This window comes from Macrobrachium nipponense, chromosome 1, assembly GCF_015104395.2.
Source record: "Macrobrachium nipponense isolate FS-2020 chromosome 1, ASM1510439v2, whole genome shotgun sequence".
NCBI lineage: Eukaryota > Metazoa > Arthropoda > Malacostraca > Decapoda > Palaemonidae > Macrobrachium > Macrobrachium nipponense.
The window spans coordinates 192186222-192207206 of NC_087200.1; the positions used below are offsets into that span (position 1 = coordinate 192186222).

Consider the following 20985-nt stretch of genomic DNA (forward strand, 5'->3'; position numbering starts at 1 on the left):
AGAAAAGTGGTGGTGGAATGGAGAGATGCAAGAATCAATTAAAAGAACAATCAAAAGCATTTAAGGACTGGAAAGTAAGGAGTGCACAGGGTTCAGAGGTAAGGTATAAAAAAGAGGAAAGAGAGGCTGGAAGGAGGGTAGGTATGGCTATTGGAAGGGCAGCAGAGCAGTTGAATGAAAGGACTAGGAAACAAGAGAAGCAAAAAAGGATATCTTTTAAGATTTCAAAACTTGAGAAAAGGGGCAGAGACAGGATGTGGGTAAATTAGGTGTCATCAAGGATAGTGATGGAAATGTATTGTTATATGGATGAAGACATGAAGAATAGATGGCGAGAGTATTTTGAATTGTTAAATAATGAAAATGAGAGAGAGGAGATGGGGGAAGCACAGAGGGTGGGGGGACCAGTTATGGAGATAGAGGATACAGAAGTGAAGAGAGCATTAAGCAAAATGAAGAATGGTTAATCGCCAGGTCCATCACAGTTCCAAGTTGAAATTACGTATCAATTTATTAGGTACCAGAGGGGGAGAAGTGGGATGCTGGATTTATTGAAAGCTATATGTGAAGAGTAAGAAACTGCCAAGTGACTGGGAGGAGAGTCTAATGGCATATATATACAAGCAGAAGGGAAATGTCATGGATTGTGGTAATACAGGGGAATTAAACTAACAGAACATGGACTGAAAGTTTAGAGAGAATACTGGGTTAGAATTAAGAGAGATTGTAAAGATCGGGAACAGCAGTATGGATTCATGAGAGGAAGAGGGACAGCGTATGCCATCTTCATAGTAAGACAGCTACAGGAAAAGAGGCATTTATAGACCTAGAGAAAGCATATGATGAATCCCAAGAAAAGGAAAGTCCCAGAAAAGTTGGTTAGGCTGGTTGAGATGATGTATAAAAGAACAAGCACAAAAGTGATAACAGCAGTTGGGGAAACAGAAAACTGAAGTTAGTGTTGAATTACACCAGGGGTCAGCATTAAGTCCAATTTTGTTGTGCTAGTCATGGATGTATTGAGTGAAGAGATTAGGAATGAAGAGTTATGGGAGTTTTGTACACTGTCTATCTGGTGAGTACTGCTGAAAAATGAGAAGGATTGGAGAGCGGCAGGAGGTCTTTAGAGAGGGGGTGGTTTAAAGGTGAATGTGAATAAAACAGAGCTTTTGCTGAGCAGTAGGGAAGAATAGAGACAGAACAGTTAATACAAGAAAGAAGAGGCTCAATTATAAAACAGGCCAGAAAAGTGTAAATACTTAGGATTTACTGCAAGCCAAGAGGGAAGATGTGAGGGAGAAGTTGACAGTATAGGATAAAAGCTGCATGGAGAAGGTGGAGAGAGGTAGCTGAAGTGGTATGTGATAAGAAAATGCAATCAAAGCTAAAGGTCAAATATATATAACAATGATAAGACCAGTGTTATGATAAGAATGCTGAGGTGGATTATGGGAATATTGCTGCTGAGAGACTGGAAAATGATGAAATAAGAAGGGTGGGCGGGGTATTAAAGATTACAGAGGTGATAAGAGAGTCACAAATGAGATGGTACAGGCATGTGTTGAGGATGGATGACGAGGAGAGAGTGAAGAGGGCTTGGGAGGAACCTGTTAGAGGAAGAGGATCGAGAGGGAGACAGAGAATTAGATGGTGAGATAAAGTGAAGGAAGATATGGAGAGAAGAGGTTGGTGGAGAATAATGCCTTTGATAGAAGGCAGTGGAGAAGGTGCATCAGGCACTGACCCTTAGTGTAGGGATAATGGTGGGAAAGAAGATATTATTTTCTCATTTAAGATAAGACTGTAAGATTGTTATTTACCCAATCAAATGTATGTTATATTATCACACTTTTTGTTTCAGTCGTGGTCATCACAGTTGGTTTTGAATGTAATATAATTGCAGATGGTGATAGTTGTGTAATGTATATACAGTGCTGTACACGAAAATATTGTTACCTTGCTGTTTTGATATAGACTTCTACAGGGAAGTAGTGCCATCAGTGCATTAAGGTTCTTAGCAGTGTCCTTTTGTCCCTTATCTGCCACCCCTTTTATTCTCCTTATTGTATCTCCATTCATGTTCTTTTTCTTCCACCTTGCTTTCCACTTACTCCTAACAGTTTTTTCAGTGTAATTGTGAGATTTCCTTGTTTTACACCTTTAAAGACCTTTTTACTCTCAATTTCCCTTTCAGTACTGAAAGACCTCATAAGTCCCAGTGCTTGGCATTTGGCCTAAATTTTATAATATATTCCATTCCAATCATTTCATAAATAAGTATGAATTCACACTTATTTTTGATGAATTTTACTCAGTGTTAAAGTTAGCTCACACTTTTGTGCCCTAGGTAAGTTTCCAAATGATAAGTTTTATAGAATAAATTGTATAAAAATTTTCATTTTGCAGGATGATGCCAGTGCCAAAAGACTCAAAACTACTGATGGGAAAGAAAATGTTGCTGCCACAGATGATGATGGTAATACTGGATGTCATTCATGTTTAGCCCCATGCTGTATACATTTCAGATTTGTATCTTTGAGAAGTGGTTAAAGAATTTTGACCATATTGTATTAGTTGCTACTGATGTATAATTTAATCTATTAGAAAAATGGGAAGACTGCAAACTCCAGTGATCTGAATAGAATAGTAAGGAGAAACTAGACATGACAGCAAAGATATATATTAATTTAATCAAACTTAAAAGATACTGTATAGTAATTTGTAGAGATGAGGAGTGGTAGTTCTTTTTTTTATTGCATTAGTTTGAGATGTACGTAATATGTTCATATAAATGAAAAATCATATTTTTGAAAACATAAATTTAAACCTTTTGTAGAAAAACATCTACATTTCATTTTAGGAAGATGTAATTTAAGTAGCTCAGTTTGTAAAAGACCTGCAAGTCATAGAACCCTTCATTCACTTCTTGTCATGTATGCTCTATTCATGTTATTGCAGTTATTATTATTAATAGGAGTTAGTTTTTCCAGACCTCTGAGTCCCAAGTAGACTCTTCGGGCTGGTTATGTTATTGCAGTGACTAGCTGCATGCCGGTGGTTGGGATCTCTTTACTCTTTAGTGCACAAATGGATGACCCCAGCCCAGTTGTTAAACTGAATATTAGGGACAAATTGGTGCATTCCCTAAATTTCAGTGTACCTCTTTTGAGCAGTAAATTAGGTCTGTAAGTAGAGAGAAGAAACATTAGATATGAGTATTTGTTGCTTTATTTGCATTGTGACCACCAGGGTCATTGACATCAGCCATCAACAATTCACATTGTACATCTTCATACATATAGACCATTTGTGTGGAATTGGGAAGGATTTGTGCAGTTTGCAAAATTTACTTTTTATTCTAAAGATCAGAGAGCCCCTTAAGGTAAAAGTACAGTTTAGCCATTGATGTAACCAAAGGAGATTTCTGATGTCTGTCCACATGCATTATCTCACAAAGTTTCTTTTAAAGAGGTCATCAACATTGATGACCTCTTTAAAAGAAACTTTGTGGTGACGAAATCAATATCTTCCACATTCATAAGAGCATGAATCTCCCAGAGGTCCTCCATAAAACATTGCCTCTTAAGGGCAAAATTACATCCCCTGATTTTAAGGCAGAAAAGAAAAAGGTTTCACATTTTGTGGAGTAATGCTGTGAGATGATAATGTGGAATGCACTCATTTGGAAGCAGAATGCTGACTGCAAGGTGGCCTTTCATGTTAAGAAACTATGGTGCATGGAGCATGCTCTTTACCTGTTAGGCAGGATCTATGGTGTTCTCTGTGTTAGGGAGCTCTCTGCTGCTTGTTTGAGGATGGGCCATTACTGTAAGGTCACGGGGGAAGAATAATCATTATTGAGTGACACGGAGGAAATTGCACTTTTGTAGAATGTGACAGCAATGGTGTAGGATGTACACTTCAATAAGTCTCAGGCAATGCTGGTTGTGTATCAACTCTATGATTTCTATTTCATTTCAACATATGAGGCCGTCACTCGAACAACCGTCCATCTGCACAAAACAGAAATCGGAGAAAAGCGAGATTGAAGTTGTGCAATGTTTATTCATTATCATATTTCCGTTAATATTTATGCTGTGACATCTTTTTTTTTTTTTTTATGTTTTTTTTTTTTTTTTTTTTTTTTTTTTTTTTTAAATATGTGTTTAAATATTATCTGTTTGTCCAAACTGTACCTCAAACAACACCATAAACTGCAAAAAAACTGAAGTCTGAGAAAAGTACAGTAATATATTGTTTTGCAACATTGGAATGACAATATATTGTGCATTTATCATTCTAGTTACTCTCACTCTCCCTAGATTATGAATACAAAAAAAACATATTTCTGGGTCGACCTGTGTTCGCCGGTGAAATTGGATCCTGCTATCCATTTTCCTGATATAAATAGTTTCTAAATATACCAGAGAAAAGCTTGCATTAGTATGCAGGGGTTACTACCCTCGCGCGAGCACCCAAAGGGCGTCGTGTATAAAGTTCAGGGCGTGTGAAAGCCACTATTCACAGGTCTCTGCCATTTAGAGTATTCCTTCTCAAAACCTCAGAAAGGTTTACCAATGAGTAATCAGACCATAGCTTTGAACCAGAGCTGTAGTATATATATATGGATATTGAACATTTTCATTTTACCCTCCCCAGTAAGCAGCAGTTTGTTGCTGTGAAATGTTGCTTTGTTTATTACTTGATAGAAGACTGTTATTGTCCCCAGGGTATCATTTTGCCTCTTATGAAAAGAACTGTATTAGATGTCACATGGAATTTAGGGCTGATGCAGCAATAAAATTATTGAAGATCTGTAAAAGAGAATCTTCTGCCTATTCAGTAATGATTTTGATGTCATGTCCTAAAGCAGCTGGGGGAGTCATTCATGAGCTGACCAAAATGCATTAGTTGAAAGTCTGATGACAGAAGTGATTGGACCAGAAAAGGTGAGAATATAGTTTGACAGTAGTTATTTAACCATGTAAAGAAAAATACAGAGGATAAAGGGTTGCTTGAGCATGCATTAAACATTGTGAGGGCACTGGAGGAGAGGCTGAGAAAAATTTTTTAGAATCAACAAAAGTCAGTAATTTTTGACTGAAATCAAAAGAGGAAGCCTCTTTATCATGAGCCATATTCAGGAGAAGCAACAACATAAAAGGGAAAGCTCTTACAGAGGTAGCACTTATTTGTTGGTCTTGAGAATTGTTAGACAAGTAGTGAGATGGACTTTGTGCAAGGGTGCCAGGAAGTCTGATTAAAAATAAGAGATCTCTCTATGATTTGTATGAATATATAACAAAGACAGAATAATTTAAGATCATTTCAGTGATCAAGACTGAGGAAGCTACATACATAGGTACATAGATGATAGTAGTAAATAATCAAAAGAGCTTTTTTGGCTGATATGGAGAAGGGTTCCTTGTCAACTTCAAACAAGGGTGAGTCAGGCATAAGCCCAAGGTTAAAGTTCAAGTTTCGCACACTTTTCCTCAATTTTGACTATTATATTCTGCTTATTACAAATGCAAAAGAAACTATTATAAAGAAAGTCCCAGGTGAATAATATCTCTGAAAGCAAAGGCGGGTCAGAGAGGCCTGTGGTATTGGTGAACAAGGGAGGATGAAGAGGTACATAGAGAAGAAGTTGTATTGACAATGTTGTGCCATCCCTTGAGGTAGTAATTCTTTTTGATTACTGTAGATTATTGCATATTTTACTATGCATATGCTTTTCATGTCTAATGCAAGACATCACCTGTCACCACTTACCTTGTGTGCATACATCCTGGATCGTGGAGCAGGTTTTGATACTGCAGTAAGGAAGATTAGGCACCTGAGATAAAGTACAGCAGAATTTTTTCAAGTGTATCTCACTAGTAAGAGGAGCAAAAATTATGCTTGCATAAGGGCACTTTTAAAGAAATGGGAGATGTGGACATTATGTGACGACTAAATGGTAAGATTCATGGCTTGAGTGCAGTGGGATGACCATTAATTAAAATAAAGTTGCCCTGCTGTCAGTGCACCTCATGTGGTTTACAGTAGGCATTGCTTAAAGGTTTTTGGCAATGTCCCTTTGGCCCCTGGGTGCAACCTCTTTCATTATTTTTTCTGTACCTATGTTCATATTCTCTTTCTTCCATCAGACTTTCCCCCCCTCTAACAATTGTTTCACAGTGAAACTGCAAGTTTTTGCTCCTGTTACAACTTTAAGACCTTCGTACTGTCCATTTCCTTTTCAGCGCTGAATGACCTAGTAGGTCCTAGTGCTTGGCCTTGGCCTAAATTTTATAATCCAATCCAATCCAAATGAAGTTGCAGAGGTATGGTGTCAGAGAGGTTGGAAAATAGTCAATGATGTAAAAAATGAGATGAGGAGAAATTACAGCAAGGTGAAGAAAGCGAGAGAACTTATTTGGTATCAGATTCCATAAAGGGAAAATCAGACAATAGTTATTAATGATAATCAGATTTACTTTTGGGTGAAATATGTGAATGTTGCAACTTGTTTTAGTGGTCATGGATTTCCAAAGTAATTACTAGCCCTGCATTAGGTGACTTTCTCACGATTATCTTTCTTCCGCCATGGAAACTATCTCAAAAAGCCAGAAAAAAAAATGTACAGTTGTATCTGCTAGTGTAAGTTCTGTTCACTTGTTTTTGATTGATTGTTTACTAAATCCTTGGAAAATTTTTTGCCGAGCTGATGATGTGCTGCCATGGACTGTTTGAAGTAAGCAGTTTCCCTGAAAGTTGAGGGTCTTGAGAATATTACTTTATATATATATATGATATCTTTACACATTTTTAGATATCCTGTTGGCACACATAGTACACTAAAGATGAGGATTTATGTTAGTGTTACTCTTTGTAGTTGTTACATGTTTTTAAGCCATCTTGGATGGATGGTATACTTGAATATTAATAATTCACTTTTGAATCTAAAAATTAATTAGTATTAAAAAGGTTCAATTCTATGATTATAAAATGTTCTTCATTTTGTAATATGCAATTATACTAATTTAGTTAGCAGAAATAAATTTATTTGAAATGATAGTGTTTTTATTCTTATGTTACTTTTAGTACTCATGCAGTACAAAGTTATGGATGATCTTGATTTTTGATGATTCAGTATTATCTTATTTGCAGGTGTACTTTCAAGCTCCCCTAGCATTAAATTACCAGATGTCTGAGTCCTGATCAAAAAAAGCGTATGAATGAGACAAAGTGAAGGTGAGTTACTTGCTAAACACAGCTTTGTTATGTATGCATTCTTATATGGTAATTGAGACCCAGTTTGCTATGTGATGCTAATGTATGAGCATTCCTCCTGAGTCATGGCTCATATTGCTGTTTTCACATTAGCAGGCTGATTTCATCATGTGTTGATATGTTACCTCAAACTATCCTCGTATGTACTGTCTGCATGCAACTGCAGCCCACCACAACATACATAAGTACATATGTGGATATACACTGAATAAAAAAACCTTCTGTTTGGCCTTACAATGCATCCATGACTTACGGTGAGGGATCTGTTCCAGCACTGCGTTGTAAGTTGATTTTCTGCCGTAGGTAGGTTTTCATTAACAGTGCTCACGGCGCCATTAACTTGATTCCTATTCTTGCTGTTAGCACCGTCAACTGTGCTTATGGTGCCATAACTTGATGCAACATCAGTTAACGTGCTGAAAAATGCTGTTAATGGCTCTGAAAAAAGCACATAAAATTGAATCGCGTAAGTTGGTGGCACTAAGTTGAGAATGTGTAGGTCAGTGCTTTTTGTACAGGTTGAAGAATTGATGGTAACGATGTTGAGATCTCATAAAACAATCTGATTGAGGGTAATGTGGGGGTAAGACCAGGAAGGGCTGGGAGAGCGCTCTTCTGTTGGGAGTTGCAGCTATTATTGGCTCTAAAGTGAACAACGTCAAATATGTCATTTTATTTATCACCTGTAAGTATTTGATGGAGATGCATCATGACTTCATGAATTGCTATGGCTGAGAGAGTGCTCTTCTACTAGGTAGCTTTCATGACTGTTTTTGGCTCCAAAGCTACACCATTGTTTGTTGCCTCTGAGTGGCTGATAGAGATGCATCATAACTCCAATCAGAAGTTTGTTCCGACACGGCATACAAAACCTTCGGTCCTTTTACAATAGGAAGGTTACTAGCGGCAGCTGGGATAGGTCGTAAGCTTTCGAACAAGGGGTTCGGTAGTTAACTGCTTGTCCGACAGGCGGCGCGGGCGCGACTGGGAGGTAAACAATCATTTTTGCTTTCGGCCTGCTGGCGTGGAGACATGTGTATCATCGCTCTTCTGCCCGCTTCAATCGTCGTTGCTTTCGCATGGTTGTGTTTTCTTTTTCTATTTATCTAGTGATACTGAATTGTAAGTACAATCATTTCATCTTTATTTCCATTGAATTCAATTGTGAATTAAAGGATCTTGGTTTCTCCACGCCCTCCGATTACCCTAGTGCCGGGACTGAAGGGCGTAAGTGCGGGAATTCATTTTTCCAGAAATGATCCTCGTATTGTGTATGCTGGTGCCGAGGGCAGGAGAGCGCTCGCTCCGAGCTTATATTTTGGTTGGAAATGTGTAGATTGAAAATCGTAAGTAAGTACCCTTTTCATTTATATTTTTTTAACCTGTATGCTCGTTGCCGAGCGAATGCGCTCGGCATGAAACTTATTCTGTATGAAAGTGGAATCGCAAGTTACAGTATTTTTTTTTCATTTCATATATTTATTTTGATTGTAGCAATACTCATTTTGGATCAGTTTCCGCTCTTACCCGGGAATTGATCCTTCCCCTTTTTATTTTGTATGAAAGTGAAATCGCAAGCGCAGTATTCTTTTTCATTTTCATATATGTTTTGATTGCATCAATTCATTATGGATCAAGGTTTCCGTTCATAATCGGGAATGGATCCTTTTACCCTTGCGCTCGTACCGAGGGCGCAAATGCGCTCGATCCGAGCCCTTCATTCATTGTGAAGTGAACCGTAATGCAAGATTCTTTTTCATTTTATTCCTTTTATTATTGATTGCATCAATATTTATTTTGGTTCAAGTTCCGCTCAGTCAGGGAATTGATCCTTATGCCCTTGCATTCGGTGCCGAGGGCACGATTGCTCTCGGGCTCATTATTATTGTTGGGTACATGGGTGCTGAGCAGGGTGGGGAACAAGACACCCCCCCCCCTCCCCCACCGCTCAGCCCCACAGATGGCCCTTAGCCCCTTGGGGTTGGGGGGGGGGGAGGGGGGGGGGGGGGGGGGAGGATTATCTGGGTTCGTCTCCTCGCCCGATCCGTCGAGCTGTGGGGGAGGGCGCGGTCGGTGCCCGATGTTACAATTGTATCGGGGCCTTCCGACTCGTTCGGTTGTAGGGCTCAACCCCCCCCCCCCCCCCCCCCCCACCCGCACAAGGAGACTTCCCCCCTTTCCCCCCCATTAATCACTAATACTGTTATTTCCGTAGGTGCTACTGCCCCACGAGGGTGGACCTTGGTGAGGTATGGGCGTCCTTCGATTTGCAGGGCGTGCCTAGTGTCCAGGGGCTGCGGTTCTATGTCTGGGCCTGCTGCAGTCACCCATGGAGTGGTGACCACGACAACGATATCGACTCCAGGTGACGACGTCCCTCCTCACCTGGTGTACTCGCCTCACGTGGTAACAGTCTTGCCTAGCCGTCCTTGTGAGTGCCGTCTTGTGAAGTGCCCGTTCCGCGTACCAGGAGGAGGGGGGCCGGTGCCATGTCCCGAGCGACCACACTTCCGCTGCCCTAGAGCTCGCCCCTGGACCTGCCGCGGTACCAGATGTTGCTGGCTGCTGCTCCAACTCCCTGTGTTTCCAGTGCTTGCTTGTCGTACCTGCCGATTCTGTGCTGACTGTCCATGCAGTTGCTGCGCTGGCTGTCCCTGCCGTTGCTGCGCTGGCTGTCCCTGCCGTTGCTGCGCTGGCTGTCCCTGCCGTTGCTGCGCTGGCTGTCCCTGCCGATGCTGTGCTGGCTGTGCCTGCTGTTCCTGAGATGCCCATACCTGCTGACGTCGTCCCTGTTCGTGGTGGTACTACCCCAGACTTTGGTCTGTCTGTACAGGTGTGTCCGGGCCCTGTGGCTTCGGCTACAGCAGCCCCGGCTCCGCCCTGGATGGCAGATCTTACGTCTGTCCTGAGGAAGCTGACGAAGAAGAGGAGGAAGGTGTCGTCGTCGTCGTCTTCATCTTCTTCATCGTCGTCGGCTGCCGCCTCTTCCCCTTCGACTTCTAAGGCTTACACAGCCGAGGAAGATGAAGGTTGCCTCCTCCCTCCTAAGAAGTCTCCCTCGGGAGCTTCTCGGGACCTGTCTCACCTCGGTGGGACGGGAGGGTTCCTTCCGCTGGTCCTCCTGCTCCTTCGGGAGCGGGGACCCGTCTCTTCTTCCGCAAGGAAGAAGACTACGGGGGACCAGAGGGGTACGGTACTTCCTCGCCTGGTGTCAGTGGTTCTGCCACTGCATCAGGGTCCGTCTCGGCCTCTCGTTCGCGGGAGGTACCGAGTGTACGGTCGCCTACCAGCGACCGTGCAGCCAGGAACCAGACCTCTGAGCCCGCTCAGCGTCAGGTTCACGGCACGGAGCGGAAGACTGGGTGAACAGCCACTCACGCGACTCTCACCAGACCCAGCTCTCGCTCTCGCGGCGACCAGCTGGCTACCCGGGCTACTTGACGGTCCCACGACCGGCCACGGGCTGAGGCTGGGAAGAGGTCCCCCACCGTTCGCCGGTGCCAGCCACGGCTGGAACCAGTGACGTGACGTGCGTGAGGACAAGCACCGGTCTCACTGTGACAGTGGAGCCTGCAGGTCGCCTGACCGTCGCTCTCACAGAGAGCGATCGTGTACGGCAACCAGCACCAGCTCTTCTGACACTCGAGATCGGGGCCGCTGTGCTCAGTCCAGCCGTTTCTCCACAGCGAGACGGTTCCGACCAGGCCTGCAGCTCGATCGCCACCGCGGGTTGACGATCGCCTGCAGCCCTCCAAGCCTGCTGGTTCTGCCAGCGAGCGAGGAGGGATGCGTCAGGTCTGCCTCTCCCGTACCTTCAACCTCCTCGGGTTTACACCGGGAGGAGCGAGGTATTGAGGAGTGATCGTGAGGGGTGCGCCCCTCATGATCCCACCACGACGCCCTACGTGCCAGGCACGGTTCTTGGACCGGCCCGGCCAGGACGTATGCGCAAGTGGCTGGAGGAGTCCGAGAGGGGCTGTCGCTGTTCCCCCTTCTTAGGAGGAAGGTTCTCGGAATATGCTCTTGTTCGAAGGGCTTAACGGTCCTACTCTGCAAGATGCTGTGGACTTCCGAGATCCAGAGGAACTTTGCCGAGGTTATGGCGCTGATTCGTCAGCACAACGACCTCGGGGAAGGATCGCCGCCCCCACCAGCAGAGCCACGTCTGGCTCGAGTCGTTTTGGGGTCCCGAGAGGGAACCAAACTCGACGGTGGGTCTGCCGCGATCGGAGCTTGCCGACTGTGTTGAACCAGGTAGTCTCTCGTCTCCGGAAAGGCTCTCTCAGTTCTGGCCGGTCGAACAAGCTACTTCCACTCCTCTACTGCGACAGAGGCGTTTTCTACGTGTCTTCGGACACCGTAGTTGAATACCCCTTCGGTCCTCCTGAGAGGTTTCGACCTCGACGAGGACTGGAATGAGTCGGAGGACGGTATCGGCTCTCCTGTCCCAGGATGTCGATCAGCCCCACCCAGACGACGTCACAGTGGCGGCAGACCTTTACCTACAGTATGAGTTCGTAACCATCCTCGGAAAACGTTTTCTCCTGACGCATTACGTTTTCCCAGGCTCTGAGAGGCCATCGCCGTAAGGCGATGGCTGCTCCTTTTCTTCTCCAACTGCTAGTTCCGCTGGGAAGGCGAGCCAGTATCCAATTCCTCCCCCATTCCCTCTCTCCTTACGGCCTACGAGGGAAAGGGGAGGGATCCTACAGAGATTTCTCTGTAAGATCCCACGTTAGGGACTGCGCTACCGGGGGGACCTTCGGGTCCTACCTGACGTAAGCCCCGGTCGTTGAGGAGGGATCCTGCCCCTTTCTCGATTTCTACGGGAATCGAGAAGACCACCAGCCGATATCGTAACGATTCGGTGGGGGTTTCGCAGAGTGCTTAGAATTCTTCGGAATTTCTAGCGCACTCAGAGTGTTCGAGTTTTTTACGATCTCCAAACACTTAGGCGCAGACCACGGTCCAAAGTGTAGCGAGAATCTCCGATAATTGTTACACGATAATCGGGAACCTCGCTTATGCTCGAATTCCTGTAATTTCTAGCATTTGGGAAGAAGACTGCTGCTGAAAGAAGAGTATCTCACAGTAGGCGATTAACCTGGAATAGAGAAGAACGGACGGGAACTTCCAGTTTGGCTTGAACTATCGTCTTCGGTATTCTGTTCACCATTGAAGCTTTCCTTTGGGAAAGACTTCTCCTTCACTCTCTTGACTAGAGAACGAAGGCGCTCGATCTCCAATCCTTATTCTCATTCCTCGAGGGGAAAAGAATTTAGGATGGAGGTCGTGGTACAGAACCTACAAATATACTACGTATATTACCCTCGCGACATGATCTTTTAACAGTTGAATTGTCCGGGGGGTAGGCGCATACCGTAGTTAACTCTACGGTTTGTGACCGAGACGAATTGTATCTTAATTGAACTGCAACTCGGGGTTGCCTGCAACCTCCCAGCAGTTATCAGTTCGATTTAGATACTTGGTATTGTCACAGACAACACCAAATCAGCTTTTATATTTACCGAAATCCGTTTCGTTTAAATATAATTGCTCGAGCGTATTCTTTATGCTCGATGGTTTCTAGCTGAACGCATTCCTTCGTGGAAGGGATTACCTGGCAACTCAGGATGACGAGTCACCGAGAGCTACTGCGTATTGAACTGCCTGATAGCAGACTCAGTATCAGCTAGGTCTCGGAGATGCACGGTCGGTTACGTCTCTCCCTCCCCTGGTTTGATTGACTACCGAACCGTATCTCTACCCAACAATCATGGACTTAGGTCTCTGATTAACGGGGATTCTCGCAATAATGAAGGACCATCTACTGCTGTGACGCTCTATTTCATCGCCTTCGACATTGCGAGAATTTTCAACAGAGATATCTCTTGGACTCTTTCATCTTTCTGTTTACCGCACGGTAACAGAAGTCTGTACTAGTCTCCCGCTGCATCGCACCGCGATAATGCGAATGATTTTTGCAGACATCTGAGTTTGTCTTCAAAATATCTCGTATTCGCAGGTGTGCAATTATGCATTGTTCGCCCCCACGAATAACAGATGTGTCAGAAGACATCGCCTACTCTCCGACCTGACAGCTCTACTTCCAAATGTTCAGCCCATGAGAAGCAGTTCTTCAGGCAGTATTCCCTGTGTCTTCATTACTGAAAAGCGCTCCGCTTTCATTGCAACTATGATACTCACCGGACAGCAATGAATAGCGGTTAGCATTCTCAGTCTTTGTAGCACAGGTTCAGAAATCTTGAGATCCTTCTCTCGATTCAGCTGTGAAGACGTAGGCTGTACACCTTCGTTTTCAACGACACATAGTGTTGTTTCTCCTTAGCTCAGAGTCAACTAGCCTATGAGATATCTTGCATCAGGGACTTTGGTCTCTAGAAGGCAATTGACTTTGCGCCTGTTGGGCACATGCCTTAAGAGAATCATCACCTCGCCGTCTGGCATCGGTGACGAACAAATTATTTGTTTAGTCTCTTGGCATAACCCTTTTAAGGCGAAGGTCACATGACTTGCTCGGGTGCTTGGACAACTTGCCTCCTGCCGAACGCAGTCAGTCGAAGCTGTCAGAGCGCCCAAGTCAGTTACGAACTTCACTGTGGACTTAGTTCGGTTGTTCCATAAACAGTCTTTTCTTCGTCCTAACGGCTTGTCACAGTACCCATACCATCGGACACCCACCATTGAGTGTCGGTGTCCTATCCACTACCAAGAAGAACTTCACTGCATGGGGATAGGAGAATGTGAGACACTTCGCTGCAGACAGATAGACCAGTATGGGTACAGGACATCACGAAGTCGAGAAGAGGGATAGGTCATGCAACCATTCCCTTCTTTTCCTCTGAGGTAATTGCATGACTTTTCCTGCGAAGTCAAGCATCCAGGGGATGGGGATTCGTGACGCTCGATTTCGTACCGAACTTCGTAGCGAAGACTCAGAACCCTTTGGTCCCTGACGATCGGTTAGAGTCCTTCACAATCCCCTCCCTAATGGACTTCACCGCCTTCGATGCGAAGGAGATGCTGCTTTGTCCTGTGAAAGCGCGACCGCGCTTTCTGAAGAAACTCGACATCCCAGGCTGAGTGTTGAAGACTCTTCGTCAGCACCAAGATGACCTAGAAGTACACTCCCTCGAGTTACACAAGAAACTTCTCCGTGGCGCAGGATACTGAAGGCAGGGGTCTGGTACAACCAGACCACTGGCACCTCCTTCTACCTTTTGGATATTGCCCACAGGTCCTTGGATCGTTTTCCTTGGGACCCGTGGTGGCTGCTCAACACGTTGTGTAGCTAACCCAGACCCTAGCAGGCTGAACAGCATCGAGTCCTGGTGTGACTGTAAGAATAGATAAGTGAATGAGAGAGTGACTGGCTTCTCTTCCTATCTTTTTCTCCCCCTCTACCTGTGGGTAGAGGGATACGGTCATCACCTTGCTGGATAAGGACGAGATGCAGGTGAGCTACTTGACAGAGCCCCATCCTATCCCTTTCTTTTCACTAGGGATGGGAGCGTATCCACCACTTCCTCCTACAAGGGGGGGGAAGTGGATGCCAACAAGAGACAAACCATAACTTTATGTTGCCTCGTTGCAAATAGGAACTTGTTCTTGTTTGCTGGTACGAAGAGATACGCTTGCCTCTCTCTTAGTACTTGGTCCAGAGGTCTGACCATTGATCCTGCGGTGCACACCCCGATCAATCGGACAGAGGCTTGGATCCCTCCCTTGCTCTTACGACCAGGGAGGCATTCCAAGGTTGGGCGAACACCAGTCTGTTCACAAAAGACTCAGATTCCTCCCACCAAGAAGTGAGTCTTCCTATTGTAAAAGGACCGAAGGGGTTTGTATGCCGTGTCGGAACAAATGACAATTTGTCCAAAATTGCATTTTTCCTAACTATACAACCTGAGGTCCTTTTACACATAGTCCCAACCATCATGCCACCCCTCACTCTGCAGTTTTTTTCCTTGGGCCAAAAGCAAAAGTGATTGTTTACCTCCCAGTTGCGCGCGCGCGCCTGTCGGACAAGCAGTTAACTACCGAACCCCTTGTTCGAAAGCTTACGACCTATCCAGCTGCCGCTAGTAACCTTCCTATTGTAAAAGGACCTCAGGTTTGTATAGTTAGGAAAAATGCAATTTTGGACAAATTGTCATTTTGATCTCTTTTATTCCAGCTAAAGTCTAACAATGAGATAGCAGCTGATGTTGCCCTGGTAAGATGGAGGAGGGAACCCTGAAATGACAGCGACAGCAAGTTATGATGCATCGCGACTTGCAAGCTGTGAAGAGATGAGGAGGATCTTTAATGGCTTCATTGAGCTGACGGAGAATCCCAATATTGACCGCAGCTGTTGCCCCTTAGCGTTAGTTGGCTTTAAAAGTTTGAGAAATGCGGCAGGTAGTGATTAATGACAGATTCTTTGGACTTCATGCCAGATCCCTTTGGAACTTCTTCAAACCCCTGACACTCTGTATCCAAACCCATCATCATCTACTTCTTTGGTAACTGTCCTTCAGCTCTGAACCAAAAGCAAGTGCTTCAACAGTCTTTGCTGGTGTGGCAGGTTCTTCCAGCCAAGAATCTGATTTGTGTTTACTGCTGCTTGAAGACTACTACAGAATTTATTCTTCTGATCAGTTCACCGCTTTCTGACCTCTTGGAGGAACATAGGCAGAGGAGGAGGAGGACTTAAACCCTTTGGTGAATTTTTCAAATCCAGCCTACATCAGCAGTTTTGGCATTGCTCATAGTTGAGAGAGTTTGTGTTAAATTGGAACTCAAAAGTTCAAGCAAGGATGCAGTACCCTACTACCTAAAGCAATTCCCCTTGTATTTTATAATTGTACATACTTACATTTTATCTATTCATTAATTTTTTTTAATAACTGATCTCTTCTCTTTCCTGTTAACTTTTACTTTCAATGAGCATCGTTTTCCTTGGAAGCTTGAATTTCAAATTAATAGCCCCCTTTGGCTTATTCCATATGAATAGGGTTCATCGTAACTGAATATTGTTGATAATAATTATGATAACTATAAAGAACTAGAGTTATACTGTATGTCTGTTTTCAAGTAAACCATAAACAATGTCATTCAGATTTTGTTAATATTGTGTAAAAATTCATGGGACAAGTTAGATTAGGATCAAACTTGCATTCCTACCGAGAGTCATGCACTAGTGATAAAGATGAGCAGGTAGAGATCAAATAAGAACCCAAGGCAGGTTCAAGGAAGTTCAGTTAATTTTGGTTTATACTAAGATACAAGAGAAAAACTAAGGAAGACAAAGAAAGGGATTTTGACGAAGGAAAAATCTATTTCTGGGCAAGGGCCCATGTCGCCCAGTGAAATGTCCCTTTAGCACACATTTCTAAGGTAAATTTTATTGCTAAACATACCAGAGAAAAAAGCTAATATGGAAATGCCAGAATATTCTGGCTCGCTCACTTATTTAAAGGTGTCGGTATGGTTTCTGGGGCGAGTGAAACCACTACCATAGGTCTCTTGGTTAGCCTGTCCTTACATTATTAATGTTTGTATTTATGGAACATGAAGGTTATTCCAAATTTTGACGGTGTGCTCTCATTTTGTGAGCACCTGGTTTGCTTACTGCACCTAAATTTTTAATTTACTGATCATATTTTTGTGGTAAAACTATATTGCATTAAAGTAATGTTGTGTATGTCATTTTGCTATTAAATATGAAACTGAATTGGTGTTAGTAGCATATTGCTTATCTCAATTTAGAAGTGTTCTAAGGGAATTTAAGTATACTTGAGCTTTTCAGGTATAACTAGTCAAGATGGTTGTAATTTACTTTGTTATTGAAGAAATACTGCACCTAATTTTTTTTATTTACTGATCATATTTTTGTGTAAAACAATATATTGCATTAAAGTAATGTGTATGTCAATTTGTTCTTAAATATGAAACTGAATTTGGTGTTGCATAGGATATTGCTTATCTCATTGTAGAAGTGTTTTAAGAGAATTTTAAGTGTACTTGAGCTTTTCAGGTATAGCTGTAGTCAAGACTTGTAATTTACTTTGTTATTGGATAAATGCAAAATTTTATATAGTTACTAGATGTCATTGATATTATGGTTGCTTATTGATATGTTTTTTTTCTGCTTAGGCCGGAAATTAACGCTGCAGAGTAAGAAAACACCAGCACTTCATAGCAACATGGGTACGAGTTGGTTTATGGCTCTCAAGCAAGAATTTTCAAAACCTTACTTTGATGAGGTGAGTCTTATTTCCTTATGTCAGTGAGGTTATCTTAAACAAAAGAAACACTGATATTTTATGTATTTATTTGCTGTAGCTTAGTATGGTGGGTCATTGAGATTCATGTAAATGTTTTGCTAGCTGGCAGTAATAATTACCAGGTTAAAGTGATCAATATTGGAAATGTGACTGATTGGTGAATGATGTTTGAAGATCTTTTTTTACTGTGTCTTTGGAGGGTGCCTTGATAGGTGTTTTTTTATTGTTCTTTTTGTGATGTGCTGACAATACATGTGGCATGCATGTAGCTTTTGCACAGAATACCTTACATTGAAGATTATTTTTTTATAGTGGCGCAGAGACCATAATGTGAAACAGAAGGCAGAGTGAACTAAAAATTTTCTATTGGTCTGCATACTATTTCTTCATGCATTACATTTTTTACCTAAGTGCACTTTGCTGCTCCTGCCTATGTACACCGTATAAGTAGATTCATTACTACTTGGTTTATGATATTCCCAGTTTATTCAAGCCATGAATTTTAGCATTGGTAGTACAGTGGTACCTCGAGATACGAAATTAATCCGTTCGAGATGCCGAGAGGGCCTTCGTATCATGAGCTTTTCATATCTTGGACCGTATTTTACATGTAAAATGGCTAATCCGTTCCAAGCCCTCCAAAAACACCCCAGTAAATTTGATAATAAAGAGATTTTGACGAAAGGAAAAATCTATTTCTTGGGGAAGACCTGTGTCGCCCGGTGAAATGGTCCTGTAGCACGCATTTCTAGGTATAAATAGATTCTAAATATACCAGAGAAAAAAGCTAAAAAAATGCTGAAGTTACTACCCTCAGCTCGATCACCAATTGGCGTCGGTATAAGCACTGGGGCGAGTTGAGGCCACTATCACAGGACTTCTGCCAATTAGAAGATTCCTTTCAAATTCCCTCACAAGGCAAAAGCCATTACAAGGAGTACTACATCTACCTTCCGCTCGCTACTACTACCACCCACGCCTGGCATCTTATTCCTGGAATACGCACCCAAGCTTGGACTGGCTACAGGGTGGGGATCAGGAAAAGAAAGAGGGTCGGGTTCACGGCCGACAGAGAATTGCCATACAAGCTTGAAAGATACAAAACAAAAATATGTAAGGAATAATGAAACTTAAAGTTCACCAAAGAATAGATTTAATAAGCAGTGAAAAGAAACAAGCAAACTTAGCTGAATTCTTAAAATTAAGACTTAACAACTAGTATTAAAGTAATAAAATACAATGGTATGGTATATTGAAGCAATATGACTATATACATACAAGTATGTACAATAACAGGTAAGGAATACAAAAAGTGGGTCCCAATCGCTATATACAAGTCCAGCAACATACTGGCAAGCAGACCAGCCCGGCATGGGTGGGGGGGCGGGGGGAAGATTGGTAGGGAATACGGGCGAGGCAGGTAGGAAGAAATGAGTATCAAGGGAAAATGGCTAAGCAGAATGAGCAATAGAAAACTAGAGTTTTAGGACTTGGTCATCTCATGGGGAACTAGCTACCCTGCCGCCACTGCTGAGAATTTTAAAGGGCTCTAGATTCTTGAGATAGTGGCATTAAATACGGCGGAGATTTCCAACCCGTATATTTCTTCAGGTCCTCGAAGTTCATATTGTGAAAATAGTTAATCGAGGTAGCCACAGCTTGGATATCATGGACGTGTGGGACTGAATCCGGATTGGCTTGTTTAAAAATATAAAGGATTTGTTGTCTAATACCTTTTAAGGAAATTGTTCTGCCTTTCTCTCTAATAAAAAGGGGACCTGAAAACTTTTGGAAGTCCTGGCCAGATAGGATTTAAGTGTGACGACAGGACACAATGATGCGTCCTGCGTAAGAGAAACAATCTTCCACGGAGCTCACCTGTTTTGTGGGTCTTCATTCTTGGCCAAGAATCCGATCCGGGGATAGTTGCACTTCACCCTGACGGAAGGAATTCGACGTGGTTTGGGTCTCTAGAGAGAGCCGACAGTTCAGATATTCTGGCGCCTGAAGCCAGGCTCATTAAGAATAATGTTTTCCTGAGAAGGGTTATATATGAGCATGAATCATTATCAGTGTCTGAGGCTAATTTAAGTACGTCATTTAAAAACCAGGAGACTGTATGAGGGCGGTCCACTGGTCTCAGACGGGCACATGCTCGAGTGATTGAAGAGAAGTACGAATCTGTCAAATCAATCTTAAAGCCAAGCTGAAAAATCTTCCTTAAGGCAGATTTGGTTGTAGTAATGGTACTAGCAGCTAGACCTTTCTCGAATAGGGTTCAAAAGAATGAAATTGCCAGATTCGTAGTCATCTTTTTGGACATCTGATTCTTTTAGAAAGATGGCCAATTCTTTACTGCAGAATCATACCGTTCTGAGTTTTGACTCTCTTTTATCTGATTCTATGAACAAGATGTTTAGTGGATCGATACTAGCATCCTTTTGGGCTGCAAATTTCATGAAGTCCATAAAGTTAGGGCGCTCAGAATTCTTGAGGAAGCTGACACAGTCCGAGTTTGTACTACTTGAGTCCAGGTTCCGGACAGGAGATCCGTCTGGGACGGAGATTCAATTCTAGTAGAAGAGGAAACCAGTTGCTCTTCAGCCAGTTGGGTGCGACCAACGCTACTTGTCCCGTGAAAGATCTGAGTTTGTGCAGGACTTTCATCAGATTTACTGGCGGAAATAGGTAAATTTTCTCCCAACTGTTCCAGTCTATGGACATCGCATCTGTGGCGTGAGCTAGAGGGTCCAGGTTGGGAGCCACTTAACACGGGAGTTTGTGGATTGGACTCCGTGGCGAACAGGTTCTACTTGAAGGCCCGGGATTTGATTGCAAATCCGTGGAATGACTTCATGTCCAGGGACCTCCGACTCCAGCGGAGTTGTCCTGGATAGTGAGTCTGCGATGACATTCCTTACTCCTGCCAGGTGAGTAGCTGACAGGTGCCAACGATTTTTCGTCGCAAACGAGAAAATTGCAATCATCACATGGTTTACTTTGCTCGACCTGGAGCTTCCTCTGTTTATGCAATGAACTATCACTGCGCTGTCCGAGACTAACCTTACTTGACTGTTTTTGACTGGAGCCAGCCACGTTTTAAAGTCAGAAAAATGGCCATTGCCTTCTAGGACATAGATGTGGAAATGGCGGAACATCTTCGATCACGTTCCTTGAACTTTTTGTATTGTGAGTAACCCCCCCAACTGCTCAGAGAGGCATCCGTGTGGACTATCAGAGACGGCGGAGGAAATTGCAGTGGCACTGACTTGGAAAGGCTCCGGCGTTCCGTCCACGGACGGAGCCTTTTCATTAACCCTCTTACGCCGATTGGACGTATTAAACGTCGAGATAAATTGTCTCCCGGGTGCCGATTGGACGTATTAAATGTCGACATAAAAAAGTTTTTTTAAAAAAT

General features: G+C 43.2%; 1 protein-coding gene, 1 long non-coding RNA gene and 1 pseudogene across 3 annotated transcripts in view; 2 read left to right on the forward strand and 1 right to left on the reverse strand.

Annotated features, from left to right (window-relative positions):
* The window catches only part of LOC135219040 (protein cycle-like), a 93854-nt pseudogene extending 93410 nt beyond the window's left edge, over positions 1–444 (reverse strand).
* A 1108-nt stretch (positions 445–1552) lies between these two features.
* LOC135220323 (uncharacterized) lies at positions 1553–7240 on the forward strand. 2 transcript variants are annotated; one of them, XR_010315658.1, is made up of 3 exons: positions 1553–1650; positions 2407–2476; positions 7156–7240. It is a non-coding gene; the product is annotated as an uncharacterized LOC135220323 (long non-coding RNA). The 2 variants fall into 2 exon arrangements; XR_010315659.1 differs by lacking the exon at positions 1553–1650 and adding an exon at positions 1934–2010.
* A 10208-nt stretch (positions 7241–17448) lies between these two features.
* Positions 17449–20985, forward strand: part of LOC135219041 (uracil-DNA glycosylase-like) — a 41419-nt gene continuing 37882 nt past the window's right edge. Inside the window, 1 exon segment of the mRNA XM_064255473.1 lies at positions 17449–17546. Coding sequence (XP_064111543.1) covers positions 17487–17546 — 60 coding nt within the window. The 5' untranslated portion in view covers positions 17449–17486.